We start from the raw sequence: 17,133 nt of genomic DNA on the forward strand, positions 1-17,133 counted from the left end.
GGCTTCATTTTAGTTGCCATGTTAAGTGTTGATTTTATTCATGATGGCGCAGATACCAATTTTTCTGTTCCTAAAGTCGAGAGGTCTTTATTCATCTATTCGCTAAGGTAATATACAGTATAGGTATCTTCTATATACCCATCTATTTCGTCAGGCCATCCCCCACTTGATCATTCCGATATCAATCCATTCGTCCAGAAACGTGAATCCCCCGTTGAAACCATGCACCCATGGAAACTTTTATTTTGTACGCCCCTCATATCCGTATATCTGTACATCGTAATCCATTCGCCGTGGAACTGTGCCAAAGATGTTTGTGCCCCATTATATCTTCGTGGCATTTATCTCGTCAGTCATCCACACATTTTCGACACTGTAATACCTTAAGTCCTCTAGTCATCTTCATGCATCCCCTTTACTTCTTATGTCTATCGGCCTGTGCCTTTTCGTAGTTGGAAATGAGCTCTTTTCTGAATGATGTATTAGCATGGGTTGTATTATAATAACGGTGAAACAAGAAATTACTTACTGTAGCTGTCCTGGCGCAGGAGCATAATGACTAAATTCCATACCAAACTCTCCCTTTCCTTGCGTAGCTGCTCTCAATTGCGAACTAAATCCGAACATAGCGTTCAAACTACAATCCGCAATAAGAGTGAAATCTTCTGGTCCAATCTCCGTATCACTGATGATAGCGTTTCTCTTATTCAGCAAACCAACAATGTTACCTTGGAACTCATTAGGTGCTGTAATGGTAGTCTTCATGAGAGGTTCAAGAACTTGTGGTTTGCCTTCTTTGAAAGCTTTTCGGAAAGCTTGTTGAGTGGCATTCTTGAAAGCCATTTCAGAAGAATCAGTCATATGGGTTGCACCATCGTTAACAACCATATGGGTACCAAGAACAGGGTGACCGAGAAGAGGACCCTTTTCACATGAGGCGAGGAATCCCTTTTCGCAAGCAAACAAGAATTTGTCAGAAATGGAACCTCCAGTGACTTCTTCCTTAAAAGTTGATGGAGCATAACCATTTTGACCAGGTTCGATAGGTTCCAAGAAACCAACTACACGAGCATAATCACCAGCACCTCCGGTTTGCTTCTTGAGGGTGTGATCGAATACCACATGTTCAGTGATGGTCTCTCTGTAAGCGACTTGAGGTTTACCGGTTTCAACTTCGACCTTGTACTCTCTTCGCATTCTCTCCACGTAAATATCAAGATGCAATTCTCCCATACCAGAGATAATGGTTTCCTGACTTTCGGCATCAACATGTACACGGAAGGTTGGATCCTCACGTTGAAATCTGTTCATAGCCTTACTGAAGTTGGATCCATCTTTGGTTGTCTTTGGTTTGATAGACAAGGAAATAACAGGATCTGGTACGAACATAGAAGACATAGAGTAAGGTAGACCACCGTCGGTAAATGTATCTCCAGAAGCACAATCAACTCCAAACACAGCACAGATTTCTCCGGCTCCAATTTCGGGAACTTCCTCCATCTCATTAGAATGCATTCGCACAATTCTGGGGATCTTGACTCTCTTATCGGTTCTAGCATTGAACACGTTCATGCCCTTTCTTAAGGATCCTTGGTAAACTCGAATATAGGTCAATTGACCATAATTACTTTCTTCAAGCTTGAAGGCCAAGCCGACGAATGGTAGCTCATTATATGAGACAAGCTTCACGGGGGCTTCAGCTCTTCGCTTGTCAAGCGCCAAATTCTCGACCTCAGCAGGGTTTGGTAAGTAATCGCAGACTGCATCAAGCATGGGTTGCACTGACTTGTCAGCTAAAGCACTTCCCATCAAGACGGGAGTGAACTTCAAGTTGATAGTCGCCCGTCTGATAGCAGCCTTCATTTGCTCGATAGATGGAGTTTTCTCATCCAAGAAAATCTCGGCGATCTCGTCATCGACATCGGCCAATGTTTCGATCAACAGAGCTCTCTTCTCTTGGCACAATTTCTTGAGCTCCTCTGGGATTTCATCAGTCTCTCTGATGATTTCTCCTTTGGGCCCATCGTTGTAGATAGCCTTCATCCTGATCAAATCAACGACACCATTGAAGCTATCCTCTGAACCAATGGGGACTTGAAGTGCCGCCGCTGGGATTCGTAATTTTTGATTGATCTGCTCGACAGCCTTGAAAGGATTGGCACCCATTCTGTCCATCTTGTTGATAAAACTGATACGAGGAACATTGTATCTTCGCATTTGTCTGTCCACAGTAATCGTCTGACTTTGAACTCCACTAACAGCGCAAAGAATCATGACAGCTCCATCTAATACTCGCAAAGCTCTTTCGACCTCAATTGTAAAATCGATATGTCCAGGGGTATCAATCAAATTTATATGATATTTCTCCTCCTTTCCGTTCTCAACCTTCAACCAGTCGCAGAATGTAGCGGCAGACTGAATTGTAATACCTTTCTCTCTCTCCAATTCCATGGAGTCCATCTTTGCGCCGACTGCATCCTTTCCTCGGACTTCGTGAATAGCATTGATTCTTCCAGTGTAAAAGAGAACTCGCTCTGTGGCGGTTGTTTTGCCACTGTCGATGTGTGCTGCGATACCAATGTTTCTGACCCTCCTCAATCGATCCCTCTCTGCGGCATTTAGATTGTCGACAATGGCTTCCTGGGTGAGGGCTGATGGATCTGCGGCAGCCTTTTCTAACACTGCTTGGGCAACACCAGCTCTAACAATTGGCGATTGAGAGAAATGTCTCTTTCCTCCTAATCTGGCACCGAGAATCGCATTTCTTGCTCCGAGCCCTTGCACCGGTGAATTCAAGCACAAAAATCTTGCTCTAGGGACACTCCCACGTAGCGCTCCAGCGCAAGCTTCCGTTGAAGCCACAGCGCGGGCTACTCTATGCATACTCATGTTTGCTATTGGATTGTGGTATCATTCATCCATTCGATAACATGCGTAACTTTTTTTTATCGATTGAATATATCGGAGTAAGTTTAGCCGAGCCCGTTCACAATCATTTGAGGATGGACTTGCTTCTGGAAAGCTATTGTAGACTTTTATTAGATGATCTAGAGTTTGACACTGCCTAATGTATACAAAAGCAGTGCTTCTCGAAAGACAATCTAATGTCTTGAATATCTGCATATCATTTTATTAGGGAGTTTTCTTAAAGAAGTGATATTCTGAATCGCTTACATAATAGCAATCTACATTGAAAGCATGACAGCGCGTCAAACAATCATGCCTTTCGCGTTTCTTACAATCGCCACGAGTCGAGCATGGGCATCGAGACATGGCATCGGAAACAACTCCAGAAAGGGACGAGAATGAGCACAAGTCTCTCAAATACTCACTGCTAGGCCCTTCTCTTACAAAATCTGGACAAGATTCTGTAGATCAGTCAAAGGTACGTGGCGACCGAAATATGTTTGTGGTCTCTCTAACTTTATCACCAGGTTTCCGAAATCATCTACAATGCTTCGAAGGGGTCCAAATATTTCAATCATGAGGAGGAAAGAGATAAGACTCTGACAGTAAAGATTGAACGAATTTTAGGAAAGAAGGCTGAATTGGAGAAGCTTGATTTGGCTCACGATCGTCGACGAGCAGACACTGCGATTGCAGAGCTCGAACTCACAAGAGATCTGACTCAAACAATCGTCCATATTGATTGCGACGCTTTCTACGCTGCAGTAGAGGAGCTTGACCGTCCGGAATTGAAAGATGTTCCGTTTTCTGTTGGGAAAGGAGTTGTCACAACATGCAATTACCACGCGCGGCGATTTGGGGTCAGAAGTGCGATGGCGGGGTTCATTGCGAAGAAGTTGTGCCCACAACTAATTCAGGTTCCTCTGAATTTCGATAAATATACCGCGAAGGCACAAGAGGTCCGGGAAATTTTGGTAGACTATGATCCACGGTTCGAGAGTGCTAGTATTGATGAGGCATATCTTAACATCACGGAGTATTGTCAAAAAAATGATATCGACCCGGAGACTGCTGTTGAACAGCTGAGGAGAGAGGTTCATGAGAAAACGAAGGTTACCATCTCTGCTGGAATCGCAGCCAATGCTAAGATAGTGAGTACAATCTGCAATTTTATAAGTCAGCGGTATGACGGGCGAGGCGAGACGCTATTGTCATCCACCCGTTGCTGTAGAATCTGAGAATGAATTTAGATATCAATATACTGACTAAATATGATTAGGCTAAAATATGCTCAAATTATAATAAGCCTAATGGTCAATATGGTGTTGCAAATAATCGAATTGAGATTATGAAATTTATGCGAGACCTTCCAACTCGTAAAGTTAACGGTATCGGACGAGTATTCGAAAGAGAACTAGGTGCCATAGGCGTCAATACATGCGGAGATATCTACAATGTGCGACACTATCTACCCAAATTGTTTGGAGAAAAGGCGTTCATTTTTCTAATGCAATGCTATCTTGGACTCGGGAGAACAGACGTCAAACCGGCCGAGGAGTATACCCGCAAGAGTGTTGGCACAGAAAGCACATTCAATGAAATGAATGATGCTACAGAACTTAGAAGCAAACTTCGACATACAGCTGAGGAGTTAGAAAAAGACATGCAACGAACACAGTTCAAGGGGCGTACTCTAGTTCTCAAAGTCAAACTAAAAACTTATGAGGTGCTTACAAGACAGGCGGCCCCGCCAAAGGCTGTGTTCTCAGCCGATGATCTGTACAGATATTCTCTTCTCATGCTTGAGAAACTGGAGGCGGAGATGCCGGGTTTGACATTACGATTGATGGGGCTCCGGTGTACAAATTTGATCAGCATGAAAAAGCCCGACACGATGGCTTTCTTCGGATTTAAAAATAAAGACTCACGGGAGAGTGATGTTAGCGAAAATGAACGCAAATCTTCCTCTACAACAAAACGAAAAGCATCGGATCTTCAAGACAATGATTCCGAGGAGCGATGGGAAGTTTGGCCTGAAGAACTCCTCTTCGAAGATGCCGAGCGTCAAGAACGAGAAGAGGAATTCAAGGAACTGGAAAGTTTAAGTCAACTGGAAGAAAATGATCCACGGCGACATCACGGAAAAGAAATTGTGCCGAATCCCAAGCCGAAGGACGATGCTGTGGTAGAAGAGGAATGGTGGGACTGTCCCATTTGTCAGCGGCCGCAAGCGACAAATGAAAAGGAATTTAATGAGCATATCGATCTTTGTCTTTCGAGACAGACAATTAGAGATGTAGTCCAAGAGACGTCCGGGGTATCTGAGACACCATCTACATCTGGAAGTGGCCACAAATCTCAAATTAGCATTTCGAGGAAAGCAAAGGCAGGAGAGAGATCAAAGGATAAAGGACATACTCCTCGTGATCCTAAACAGCGAAAGTTGTGCTTCTGAAACGGGGTGTCACAATGAAGCAATGATTTATTATGATAGCATTTAGCATTGCGGGAGTTCATTTGGTGGGCCTTTAGGATGGATAGAGCATGTTCTTTTTTGCATAAATTTCAGATACCCAATAATATGTCGCGGTGCATTGGTGGCCTGCAATAATAGTTATAACTTCAGTATAACAATTCACCCAAAACTAAATTCACTATGTGATGACATCATACTAGCTTCCCACTTCTCGCTAGCTGATAATATAATGGTTAATAAATCTACAAGTTAGACCATGGCTTAGTTTGGGGCTTCCAGCCTAGCACACAGTAGTGCTTTGTGGAATATGTGAAAGTGCGTATTGTATCCTAGAGAATAGACCACAGAGCAGACTAATCCATTGGTATACAAAAACATTCTTGGATGAACAAAGTACAACACATGCTCGAAGAGAGAAAATGGGGCAATCAATTACATGCGAGAATTGTGGTATAATTCATTGTTCACTAGAAAATCGCAAAATACTAGTCTCATTTTTCAATCCATCCCTATTCGCACTCCGATTCCTAATCTCATTTTCACCTTCATCATTTGTACACCTCTTTTCTCGCTGTTGCAATCACATCGCATGCATACATGCCAAATCACACCTCCCTCGCACTTATAGATCAAAAACTCCTTTCAGCCCAATCACAATACCTTCGCCGTCAATCTAAGCACCTCCTTCTCTCTTAGCATACTCCTCCTCGATAGCTTCCTCGTATCTCTTCTCGGCAATCTCACTACCGCCTTCAATCGGACTCGTAGGATCCTCCTTCAAAACCCCCTTATTGACCAATTCTTCCGGTTGCGGACGATGACTTAATTTCTCGTTTAAGCTATCCGCACGCATGTGTTTCTCCAATTCTTTTTGTTGTGCTTGGATACCTGGGGCGGCGGTTGTGGAGGAGAGGATATTGCCTGGTTTTCGGTGTTAGCTTTCATTTCGATCGATATGAAATGGGAAGAAAATATCTGTGGTGGAGGAGATACATACGTTCAACCAAATCCTCTTTCGTAGGACGATGTTCCAGATTCTTCTTCAAACTATCTGAGATTCTTTGTTGTTCGAGTGCGTGTTGAGCACTTTGGATTCCACTGTTTTGTTTACCCCGCAATTAGCATGTTGATGAACATACTGCCAGAACACGATAGCAGACTGGGGGTCATGGGGATTGAGATGGGAATAGTATTCAGTAGGATCGTAGAGAAAGAGAAAAACATACGGAGCAGCATCAGTATCTAACAAAATATGTCTCTCCTTCAATTCATGAGCCGTAGGCCTATCGGCATACAACTTCTCTAAACTCTTTTGACGCTCGTGTTGTGCTGGTCGTACAACGGAACTTGTATCGACGAGGGGTTCTTGAGTTTGCTCCGACATTTTGGCGAAGATTATGGATGAGCTTGAGTTTGTGGTAAATAGGTGAGAAGGATTCGAATCTAATGTTCGTATAGAAGTGTATGTGTTTGGTAAAGGGATATGTTTCGAGGGAGGATAACCTTATAAAAGGAAATTTCGGTTGACAAACTGGTTGCTACAGTAAAACAAAAGACGTAATTAGGTATTAGATAGAGTAGAGCCTTGTTTATCTGGAGGTAGCTTGGAAATCCTAGGTAGGTACTTGGGCATGATATACCTGTACCCCATCAACCAATGACGAAATTGAGGGTGGATGCGGGGCTCGGCCGCTAAAGGAGAAGTGTGGCACTACTCAGTTGGTCCCTGATTATCTTCTGCCCCTCAAGAGTCCTCTTTACTAGTCTCTCGGTCTCACATTGATTACATTGTTATATTGTTATATTGTTATATTGTTATATTGTTATATTGTTATATTGTTATATTGTTATATTGTTATAACGTGGTTTAACACCGAGTGCACCATATCACCGAATGCACCACTTCAAAATACACCAAAATTAGCCTTTTCCTAATATTCATATTTTAATACTTAATCAATATTTTTTAAAAAAACAAAAAAGATTTATTAATAAGAAAATATTTTTTATAAAAGTATTAAGTTTCTATATAAAAATTTCTATTATATTCTATAAAAAGTGGAAATTGTGACGATTTTCGTTACAAAAAAACTATTCCTATAATAACTACTATATTAATTCAAATTTTTAATAAATAATTAAATTTTTATAATATTTATATAATTAAATGTTACAATTTCAAATTTTGAAAAATTATATTATTAAATAAAGAAAGTGCACGGTTACGCACAGACGTATTTTGTATGTAAAGTTCGTGGTGCACTCGGTGATATGGTGCACTCGGTGTTAAACCACGTTATTGTTATATTGTTATCTTGTTATCTTGTTATCTTGTTATCTTGTTATATTCGAGAACTATCAGATTTCTTATACATGTATCAATAAAAGACCCCTTGGATAAGGATACACAACTTCGAAATTATATACAATTTATCACAATTTATACAAACCAAGCGCTTACGAACCAAAATATAGCCACCCTCATGCCTTGATCAATTAGAGACGACTTGAAACGACGATGCTTTATCACCCCAGAAATCAAGACGGACAGTCTTAACACCAGTTTCCAAGGTTCGATCAAGCTCATCGACATAATCATAAGCAGCAGAGCCTTCAATAGCTAGCCTCTCATAGCAATTCGCATCACCCAACCGCCATTCTGGTAGCGTCTCTGAACAATCTTTGTACTTGAAGACATACTCATATGCTATCACTTTTCCATGCTTATCGACCTTCTTCTGGCGTTTGTACTTGTCGCCCTCTAGCCCAATAGGTCTGTATCTCAATTTTTCCCAGTTCTTGTGATCTCTATGATCCTTCTGTTTCCTCGCTTCCTCTGCTTTCTTATCCAGCTGTTCCACTCTGAATCCCGTAGTCGGGTGAATATATTCATGTGTTTCGCCCAGTTTATTGCCATTCTTATCAAGAGCATAGCGACCCGGTGTGCGTGGTTTCGATCCGTTGGCTTTATACATAGTAGTGAAACTATCATTCAGATCTCCAACACCCCACGCGTGTCGTCGCTCTTCATAGTGAATGTTTTTTTCGTCAGTCAGAGGATGAGCAACTTTGGAAGCTGCCCATTTGCCATTTCGCCAAATCCTTTGACCCAAACCCTCTTGCTCGCGCTCTTTTTCTCTATCTAGATGAACTTGGCGCTCGTTGTTCAGTCGTGCGAATTTCCCTTGACGATCATAACCGTCTTCCTTTATGGTTTCCCTGTCAATTGACACATATTTTTCAACTTGGTCTAGCATCCATGCTAACGTAATGTTGGACATCTCTTCCATATTATCCTTGTTCAATAGCGTATCACTTGATCCGCCACCAATGTGTATGTGGTAGCCAGGAAACCAGACTTGTTCCAGTACCTTCTCACCATCGCGTAGTGCTTTCTTCATCTTATTGTTTTCTTCCATCTTAACGACCTTTTCAGTAGCTTCGTCTCGAATTTTTGCCAGAGTTCTCAATTTTTCGAGGTTGGGTTCACGATCATAAACCAAATCACACCACTCTACATTTGCATTATCAGATATAGTCCGTTGTGCCTCTATCTCAGCGTCTGTAATATCCTCTGGCGTTTTGATATAGTAAAGAGTAGGTGTGAATGCTTCCCGGTGTTCATCAAGGGCTAAGGCTTGAAAGGCATGCTTGATATCTAGGATGTGTATTAGTTTCTTAATCAACGCAGCTCTATCAGTGGAAAGACTTACTAGCTGAAAGCTCAACATTGTGCCATTCAGGCTTATCACCAATAGTCGTCCATTTGGGCAATTCCATCCCAAACACTTCCGGCAACCCTAAAGCTCCAACAGTATCAAAGACTCCCACCACCTCTACTTCCATTGATTCTTCGGGGGCCCATTCACCATGAGCCTTTATATCCCAAATCAACCCCCCATCAGGCCGCTCTTCCGGATCCGGTTGCGGATCAGCAACTCTCCCTTCTCGCCAACTATAATACAGAGCGCTGCCATAAAATCTTTTTCTGGACTCATCATCCCCTGATTTTTTCTGCTTGTACAGCTTCCACAAATCAGGAAACTGTTGCAGCTGCCTCTTCGAACAAATCCCAATATCCGAAATCAACCCCGCAATCGTCCGCGCCGTGTACGCCCCCCGAGAAAATCCAAAACACATAATCTTATCTCCCGGATTCCAATTTAGCACACAGAAATTGTATGCCTCGATTACATTCCCTTCCAATCCCTGACCAATCGCTCCCTCGAGTCCGGGTCCTAGACCCGTGGATGTGGTTCCCACTCCAGAATCATACCACACGACCTGTTGCCAATTTTCGCCATCATGTGGATCGCGAGCGACGCTGTTGATGGCGCGACAAAGACGCGTTACGTTGGATGGACAATTTTCTTTGCCAGAGACGGCGGATTGCCAGGTTCCGTCGCAGCAGATTATGATGCGTTTTCGAGCGGGCTTGATTCGGCGGTCTGGAATGATACTTTCACTTGTAGACGACATGTTTGGAGAGCTCATCAATACAATACACAACTATCATCAACATTGAAGATGCTGAGAATCTCCTATTTATCTCATTTCCATCCATTCCCATCGCATCCCACTCTCTACATGAACACTGACTGTTCAACCACAAAGCCACCTCATTCCGAATCCCTCCTCAGCCAGCTCCACGCCGCCACCAAACTAACTAAAGCACTCAATTCAAAATAAACCCCAATATCCCCCTCTCTCTGAAAATCTATAGCGTTCTAGACCCCTCCACATCCATGTCCACATCCCCAAGCCTAACTTCCTGCACCTCCCCGCGCACGCTACCATTGAATTTCAGCTGCTTGCGATCCTTTCAGCTAGACCCACTCCCACTCTCCACTCTCCACTCTCCACTGTGCATCCCGCGTTCTAACCATTTTGATTAGTCGCCGTGCCGTAGGTACCAGGTAGATTTTAGCACGCTGCACGCTGCACTTGTAGAAATGAATGCTAATAGTAAGTGTGATACTGAGACGGATTTTTAGAACCTAGGCTCGGCTCGCTCGCTAGGTAAGGTTAATTAATGCGGGGAAGCTGATGAGCATACGGTACTAGGTATGCAGAAAGGGTAGGGTAGGGTAGGGTAGGGTTCTAGATTTTGTGTACGATGTACAGAGTATTCTTGGGTATGTGAGATTGTGAATGGAAGTTGGATGCGAGTAGGTGGATAGATAGATATGTTGCAAAATTACTGATACGTATCTATCTAGGTAGCTATAGGTAGACATTTTGAGGGATATGTTTACAATGATATTTGTACAGTTGTACAGGTGTGCGAAATATATGTAAGACTAGGATCTTGTATTAGGGGAAGTTGACGAGTTATATGGTGAGGTGAGATTCGAAAGCTGTCTACTCAGTGTGTGTGTGTACCCATAATTTAATAAAGAATAGAAAAGTCAGATATTTCAAAGGAATTCCGTATTTGAAATAGAAGACTGTTCGACTTTTGACAGGCAAGAGAGTTTTTCAAATTACATATAAATCTGAATTAGGATTCTAAAACGGTTTAACGTATACCAATAAGGGTTCGAATAGTTCATTTCGAATTTGATGCGCGGCCTAATTTACTCATTACGCGCTACTCATAGTGAAGACACAAGATTTCGATATTGTAAGACGTTTAGGTATTCAACGAGAATCGAGGCACTTTCTTTGTAGGTATGTATTCGAACTGTTACTCCGCTTCTACCTCTACCTCTACCTCCATTCCGCCATCTTATACATCTGTTCTGTCTACGTCTTCGATATTTAATCGAATCTGATCTATGCTCCTCTCTAACCCTCGAAAGTCTTCGAATCGCAAACAATTTTTCATCATCATCCCGCTACCCCTATTTCCTAATCATTCTCGCAATATTTCCTCACAACATCAATAATTCTTCTCCTCGTCGACTTCTTGTCAAAAACCTGCGCGTGATCCAACGTCCCAAACCATAAAACTTCTGCTCCTACACCCTTCCACTCTCTATACTTCCATTCATCCTCATCTTCCATATCCACTTCGTCTTCTCGCATTACTTCTCCATCTATGGGTCTTTCTACTTCTCCAACTTCCGACTCGTCAATATCTATCAAAGGCGTGACATTTACGTTGAAAGTACTCTTGACTGTCCCGTTCGCATTCCCATTCGTGGCCCTCAAGCTCGGCGTCGATCTACCAGATAAATTCCCACAACTCAAGTACCTCCCCACTGCCTCCGTATCCACAATCAAATCTCTTCCAGCCAAACTTGCCGTAACTTTCCTCCCCTCAAAATCTTCCTTCCATAGCACATTCTCATTCCAGAAGAATTTCCTTCCCAGTGTATGACTAACTCCCGGATCCATGCTTGCGAAATAGTACAATTGATACTCATTCGCATCTTTCGGGATTCGACGAGTGAAATTAAATGCGACAGAAGGTAAATGCAAGCAGATGGAGACAGGATCGATGAGAACAATTGGACCGATGCGCGGGGATAAAACTGGAGATTGCAGAAGGTGGGTAGTCACTACCGTGCCGTACGAGTGAGAAATGAGGACGAATTTCTGATCTGGCCCAAAATGTTGACTTATGATTTGGGATATTTCGAGAGCGGTTTCTTCGCGCGAGAGAGCAGAATGAGTGAGACGAAAACTAATATTCATTATTTCGAGAGCGAGAATGCCAATGTGATCATCCGGTGTGCCAGTGGAGGCATTGAGTTCGTTAAGAAAATTGGTATAGGGATATAGACCGATGCCGATGCCATGGATGAAAACGACTGGGAGCTTGGTTTTCGTAGTGTGGGGTCGGTGCCAATACGATATATGCTGAGCAGGTGAATGGTATGTAGTAATTAGACTTTGCGGGCGAATGGGAATGATGCTGAGGGATTGTTTGAGATTCGTGCGGTAGAAGTTGAAGCCATGGTAGCGCAGAGAACAGAACGTTAAGAAGTCAACAAACCCGACACACTGTGGTAGTTAAACTTAGCATGCTCTATTGACAGCAAATCAAGAATAAGAACACTTACACAATACCAAATCAAACTCCTATGCGACATAACAACCTCATCCAATGTCAACCTCAAACACTTAGCATTTCCCCTTCCCTCCGGAATCTCCCTCCCTAACTGCCTCTCCAAAACCCCAATATATTCTTCCAACTCCTCATCATCATCCCCCGGCGGTCCACCACGATTAAAGAAAGCCCAAAGAAAGAACTCCTTTACATTCTCCTTCCTAATCTCCCTGATATCCGCACCCAAAAACCATTTCTGCAAGTACGCTTCCGGATCCGTGATATTATCCGAACACCTCTGATATAAAATCGATCTCTCTTCTCGCGAAGGTGCTGGTGGATGTACAGCCTCTTGTTGAAGCCAAATGCGATACGGCAGGAAGCAAAAGAGGAAGAAGAAAGATTCGGCCAGAAACACCCATTCTACACCGCGCGAGACTCTGTAAAATTCGTAGTTCGTGAAGAAAGTAGTACATGCGAGACTGAAACAATATGCTAAACTAACAAGTGGTATACTCTGCAGAGCAAAAATGCAAGTGCGGATAAAGACATACTCAGCCCATGAATTGTTAATCATGGTGGATTGGGAGTATCGAGCACTTGGTGGAGTACAAGTATCGAAAGAGGATATTGAAGATTCGGCTGGGAGGTCATGGGGGAATTTCGTAGGGCAACTCAACAAAATATGTCGAGGAGGAGTGAACAGCTCACAATTTATGGATATCGTCAAAGCTATGCCGTTGGATCGTCCTTGTGTTGGGACATTTGATGATTCCTGCCTAGGCAGTTTTTGTTATTTGGCTCACATGTCAATAATAGGTAAAGTTAACCTTGGAAACCTTGGAAGCAATTGGTACCTAGGTAGGTAGGTAATGCTCGTGACCTCGGGAATCCATCCATGTGACCTCGAATGTGAAGTGTGGCGCTTGTGGCGCATTGCGCATACATTCTTCGATAATGAGCTCATAACCTATATCGACTCACAACTCACAACTCACACCTCCACATACAAAATCAGTAAGGAATGCAACCGGAGAGACCAAAGCCCAACATGACATTCACAGTCTCAACAATATGGATGAACCCCCGTCTCCGGGAAACTGTTTGATCCCCCCGACCGCCTTGACAATTACCATTTAGAGGTTGAGTGAACGGAGCACAATATACGAGCAAGTGGGGTGAACGAGCAACGGCCCTTTACTGTATCCGCTCAAGCCCTTCTCCGTCCTTTCTATCCTGCTTCCGCTCGCGCCCCTGGAAAGCTTATGAGAAGTGCCGTGCATACCTCGATGCGATTCTCTAGCTCTTCTTTCCATGGCTAGAGGCTATTTTACTCGTAGTTTTGAATCGTTAGGTTGTTTGGGTGCTTGATTCCTAATTAGTATGTACAGATAGCTTCAGAGGGAGTTGGCTACTTTTTAGCGTGTCAAATGTCTGCTATCCGAGATTATAATAACGAACATCTAGGCACCATGAAGATATAGTCAGCGAGTGTGCTGTTTAGCAGCGAGCCTGGTGAACTTTGGACTGTTGGATTGGTTTCGGGAGAACGAAAAAGAGAGGCTAATGAGAAAAGAAGGAGCAAGACGAGTAAAGATGTCTGTCTTGATGAAGCGAGAATGAGGAATAAGAGATGGTCATTTTATGGACAAAGTTTTCTGTTGTAGATCAAAGATCGAAGACTAGAAATTATTGTTGCTATCTTCATATGATGTCATATCAAGTGTATAAAGAAGATTCAATTTATCGACGAACGGTTTTGCATTTTTTTATCTAAATACTAACTAACGTGTTCTGAGATCTCCATGTGACGTCTATTTATATTTTTGAATGTCATGTCCGTAGACTTCATATAGACGCGCGAGTATACTATCATTAACATCCCCAACTTTCCCACATTCATTATTTCATCATCTCATCGCCTCAGTACAAACCCCTCATCTTCAACGGCGCACTAACCCCTGTGAAATTTCCCGTCTGCGTCGTATAGTCACCCACTACACTCAAATTAGCAATTCTCCCCAACAAGAACTCCAAATGTCTATAGCCCGCCCCAGGAGTATATTGAGGAATCTCGTGACCCGCTAAGTTGACCGTGGAGAACGTGAGTCCTCTCTCCGTATGCCAAGTTCCCTGGTATCCCGCGCCTGCGGTATCATACTGTGGAGGTGCGTTGGGAATGGCATCATTCACGATAGAGAGAATTTCACCGAGGGACTCATGGTATGGGACGTAGAAGTTTTGGGTCGAAGACGGAGCTTCTTGGAATCCTTGAAGACCGTTCCAGGTCATGTTTTGGATGGTGATTAGAGAACCGTTGGCGAAAAGGAGGAAATCGAGAAGTCCGTGACCGATGAGAACATTGTTTGTGCGTTCGATGACGGAGGGGAGAGGACCGAGAGCAGAATCAATGGATTTATCACCATGTGGAAATAAGTTGGGTCCACCAGCACAGATGAAGTAATCAACGTCAACTGGCGCATGGAGGGCTTCTTTGACATCGGTACGGTTGAAGTAGTTGTTGGGACCTCCACCGAGAGATGGGAACCCGAGTTCATCCCATAAGAATGGACAATAATCTGTGAGATGATAGATATTGAAACATGGGTTGACGTAGTAGACTGCGTTGGAAATGTCATCGTAAAGGTCACAGCCATATTCTCCTGAGCTTGGCGCTGTTGGGATTGGTCCTGCGGGAGGGAATACTGATGCGTATTCGAGGAAGTCAGTGTAACCGCAAGACTTTGCTCGTGCAGTAATGTTTGCAATGTAGGTATCGTTCAGGTTGAGAACATTTTGATAGTACAGAGCTGCAGCTGTAACAGGGGCTGAACCCATTGTATCGAAATCGTTGATCGATGGATCATTGATCTAGCATCTGGTTAGCACGCGAAATAATGATTCGTTCTCATGGCTACACACCTGAATACCCTTCAAATTGTAGTATGTGGTATCATTGCGGTCCAAAAAGTTACTAGCAATGTATGGAATATATTGTCCAGCATAACTCTCACCAGTGATGTAAACCTTGTAGCCTTGCATGCTAAAGGTATCAATGAAATTCTTCCAGAATGCGGCAAACTGGTTTCCAACATCGATTTCATCGTCAACAAGGATATCTCCGGGTGAGTATCCAGTGCTGACTGGTTGATCGATCCAGATCATATTGGTCAAGTTGGTCCATGAGTATGGATTTGGGATAGGTGCATATGTCCCAGATTGCCAACTGAACGGTCCGTTTTCTTGAAACAGTCCGTCGAGGGAGGAACATCCTGGCTAAAGAAAAATTTAGTAACCTCTTTTAGAACAGGAGAGGAAGATCTTGGGTATATAAGCTTACACCGCCATTTAACCATATTGTGATCTCCTTTTCCGCCAAAGGGTTTTCGGATGGAAAGAACCAAAACCACAATCGATTTGTGTCACTAGCATTGGTGCTGATAGGTAGAGTTCCGGCATATGATTCACCAAGATCAAAGTCGATCTCGGGTAGTCCAGTTCCATTAACAGCAAAAGCTAGAAGTGAAATCAATACACGTTCTGGTCATGCAACACCCCTCTAGGGAAAACGTGTGGCATGGACTGGAAATTGACTTACAAGCTGTTGAATTTGTCAAATACTTCGAGATCGATCTTGGCCTCACTGCAGGTTGCCTGGGGAGAACTTTCTTTGGCTGTGCTCTTTTTGCATATTTTGCATGGGCTTCGTGATGTGGCAAAATAGCTACCACTGAAGTAACAGAGGCAGCAAGCAAAACTGCTAGGGAATTCAAACCACGCATCTTGTCGATATCAATGGAAAACGCACAAGAACTTGAGAATCACACAACAGGACAACATAACAGTCATGAGGGAAATCCGGTCATATTTATATATTTGACCAGGCATAGTACCGGTGCCGAGGGCGCCTTGAGCAGTAGTGATAGCTTGTTGATCAACACGAGAATTTTTTTTGGCCATTCGCAATTGTCATTCAGATCATGTATGTCATCATCTATTATACCTCGCTATTACGTTGCTAGCATGTTAACCATGCCAATTACCTCAAACGGCGATTAGCTACCCATGGGGAGAAAAGGAACGATTGGTCTTCTCATCGGATCAACGTCTTTGCTATGCCAATTTATCTAAACATTTATCGATTCTCTCGCGATAGACCTTCGCGCCTTCTTAACTAAGTAAGTGTTGATCCGAGGTGGTGAGGGGTGAATCAGTGGGGGACCTGATTTAAGCTCGAAAAGGAAGCTAGAAAAAGGCTCGCGTGCCACTACGCTCAAACCTTCCAAGTTCCCGCAGAGATAAGCGAATCTTGGCTCTACAACCAACCACTTGGGCAAGGATATATCGCATGGACCTGCCATTAGGCACACCCGGAAGAACTCAACCAAGCTTTCATTGATGGTCAGAGTACATCTGCTTCCTTGCTATTAGTGTCTAAATATGAGTCGACATAATCGTATATGCCTTCTTGATCACAATCAGCGACATGATGTCTAAAAGTAGACGGGAGTGTAAAGCAATGAGAATCCTTGCTAGCTGGAACAAAGATTAAAAATCAAACTTCATGTAGTATTCGTGACTGATCGCTAGAAAGCGATCAAAATGTGAAACCTATCTATATTTTTACATCAAACTCTACATTCTGACAATCTTACTATATGATGGGTATCAACAGTACTTATCGCGGTCCTTTCAAGACTGCTAGGCTCTGATTTATATTATAAAACTCCTGGCCAGAATCTTTTCATGCATAACA

The 17,133-nt window shown here is 43.2% G+C and overlaps 6 protein-coding genes across 6 annotated transcripts; 1 reads left to right on the forward strand and 5 right to left on the reverse strand.

The window, feature by feature from the left end:
• Positions 1 to 415: 415 nt before the first annotated feature.
• Positions 416 to 2,889, reverse strand: EAF01_009320 (uncharacterized protein; the record flags this gene model as incomplete). Its single annotated transcript, XM_038917576.1, has 2 exons — positions 416 to 470; positions 530 to 2,889. The coding sequence occupies 2 exons, from the start codon at positions 2,887 to 2,889 to the stop codon at positions 416 to 418; spliced, it is 2,415 nt and encodes an 804-aa protein (XP_038767181.1).
• Positions 2,890 to 3,271: 382 nt separating this feature from the next.
• On the forward strand, positions 3,272 to 5,362 carry EAF01_009321 (uncharacterized protein; the record flags this gene model as incomplete). The annotated part of the gene is made up of 3 exons (XM_038917577.1): positions 3,272 to 3,385; positions 3,435 to 4,058; positions 4,187 to 5,362. 3 exons carry the CDS (start codon positions 3,272 to 3,274, stop codon positions 5,360 to 5,362), a joined length of 1,914 nt encoding a protein of 637 aa, XP_038767182.1.
• Positions 5,363 to 6,056: 694 nt separating this feature from the next.
• Positions 6,057 to 6,767, reverse strand: EAF01_009322 (uncharacterized protein; the record flags this gene model as incomplete). Its single annotated transcript, XM_038917578.1, has 3 exons — positions 6,057 to 6,304; positions 6,381 to 6,481; positions 6,610 to 6,767. The coding sequence occupies 3 exons, from the start codon at positions 6,765 to 6,767 to the stop codon at positions 6,057 to 6,059; spliced, it is 507 nt and encodes a 168-aa protein (XP_038767183.1).
• A 1,108-nt stretch (positions 6,768 to 7,875) lies between these two features.
• Positions 7,876 to 9,862, reverse strand: EAF01_009323 (uncharacterized protein; the record flags this gene model as incomplete). Its single annotated transcript, XM_038917579.1, has 2 exons — positions 7,876 to 9,041; positions 9,097 to 9,862. The coding sequence occupies 2 exons, from the start codon at positions 9,860 to 9,862 to the stop codon at positions 7,876 to 7,878; spliced, it is 1,932 nt and encodes a 643-aa protein (XP_038767184.1).
• A 1,144-nt stretch (positions 9,863 to 11,006) lies between these two features.
• Positions 11,007 to 13,177, reverse strand: EAF01_009324 (uncharacterized protein). The gene is made up of 2 exons (XM_038917580.1): positions 12,391 to 13,177; positions 11,007 to 12,331 (listed from the first exon to the last, which is right to left on the reverse strand). The coding sequence occupies exons 1-2, from the start codon at positions 12,952 to 12,954 to the stop codon at positions 11,234 to 11,236; spliced, it is 1,662 nt and encodes a 553-aa protein (XP_038767185.1). The 5' UTR covers positions 12,955 to 13,177; the 3' UTR covers positions 11,007 to 11,233.
• A 979-nt stretch (positions 13,178 to 14,156) lies between these two features.
• Positions 14,157 to 16,215, reverse strand: EAF01_009325 (uncharacterized protein). Its single transcript, XM_038917581.1, has 4 exons — positions 15,976 to 16,215; positions 15,718 to 15,893; positions 15,300 to 15,653; positions 14,157 to 15,248 (listed from the first exon to the last, which is right to left on the reverse strand). The coding sequence occupies exons 1-4, from the start codon at positions 16,157 to 16,159 to the stop codon at positions 14,301 to 14,303; spliced, it is 1,662 nt and encodes a 553-aa protein (XP_038767186.1). The 5' UTR covers positions 16,160 to 16,215; the 3' UTR covers positions 14,157 to 14,300.
• Between the last annotated feature and the right edge of the window lie 918 nt (positions 16,216 to 17,133).

The sequence above is a fragment of the Botrytis porri genome (genome assembly GCF_014898465.1).
Source record: "Botrytis porri strain MUCL 3234 chromosome Unknown BPOR_013, whole genome shotgun sequence".
NCBI classification, from domain to species: domain Eukaryota; kingdom Fungi; phylum Ascomycota; class Leotiomycetes; order Helotiales; family Sclerotiniaceae; genus Botrytis; species Botrytis porri.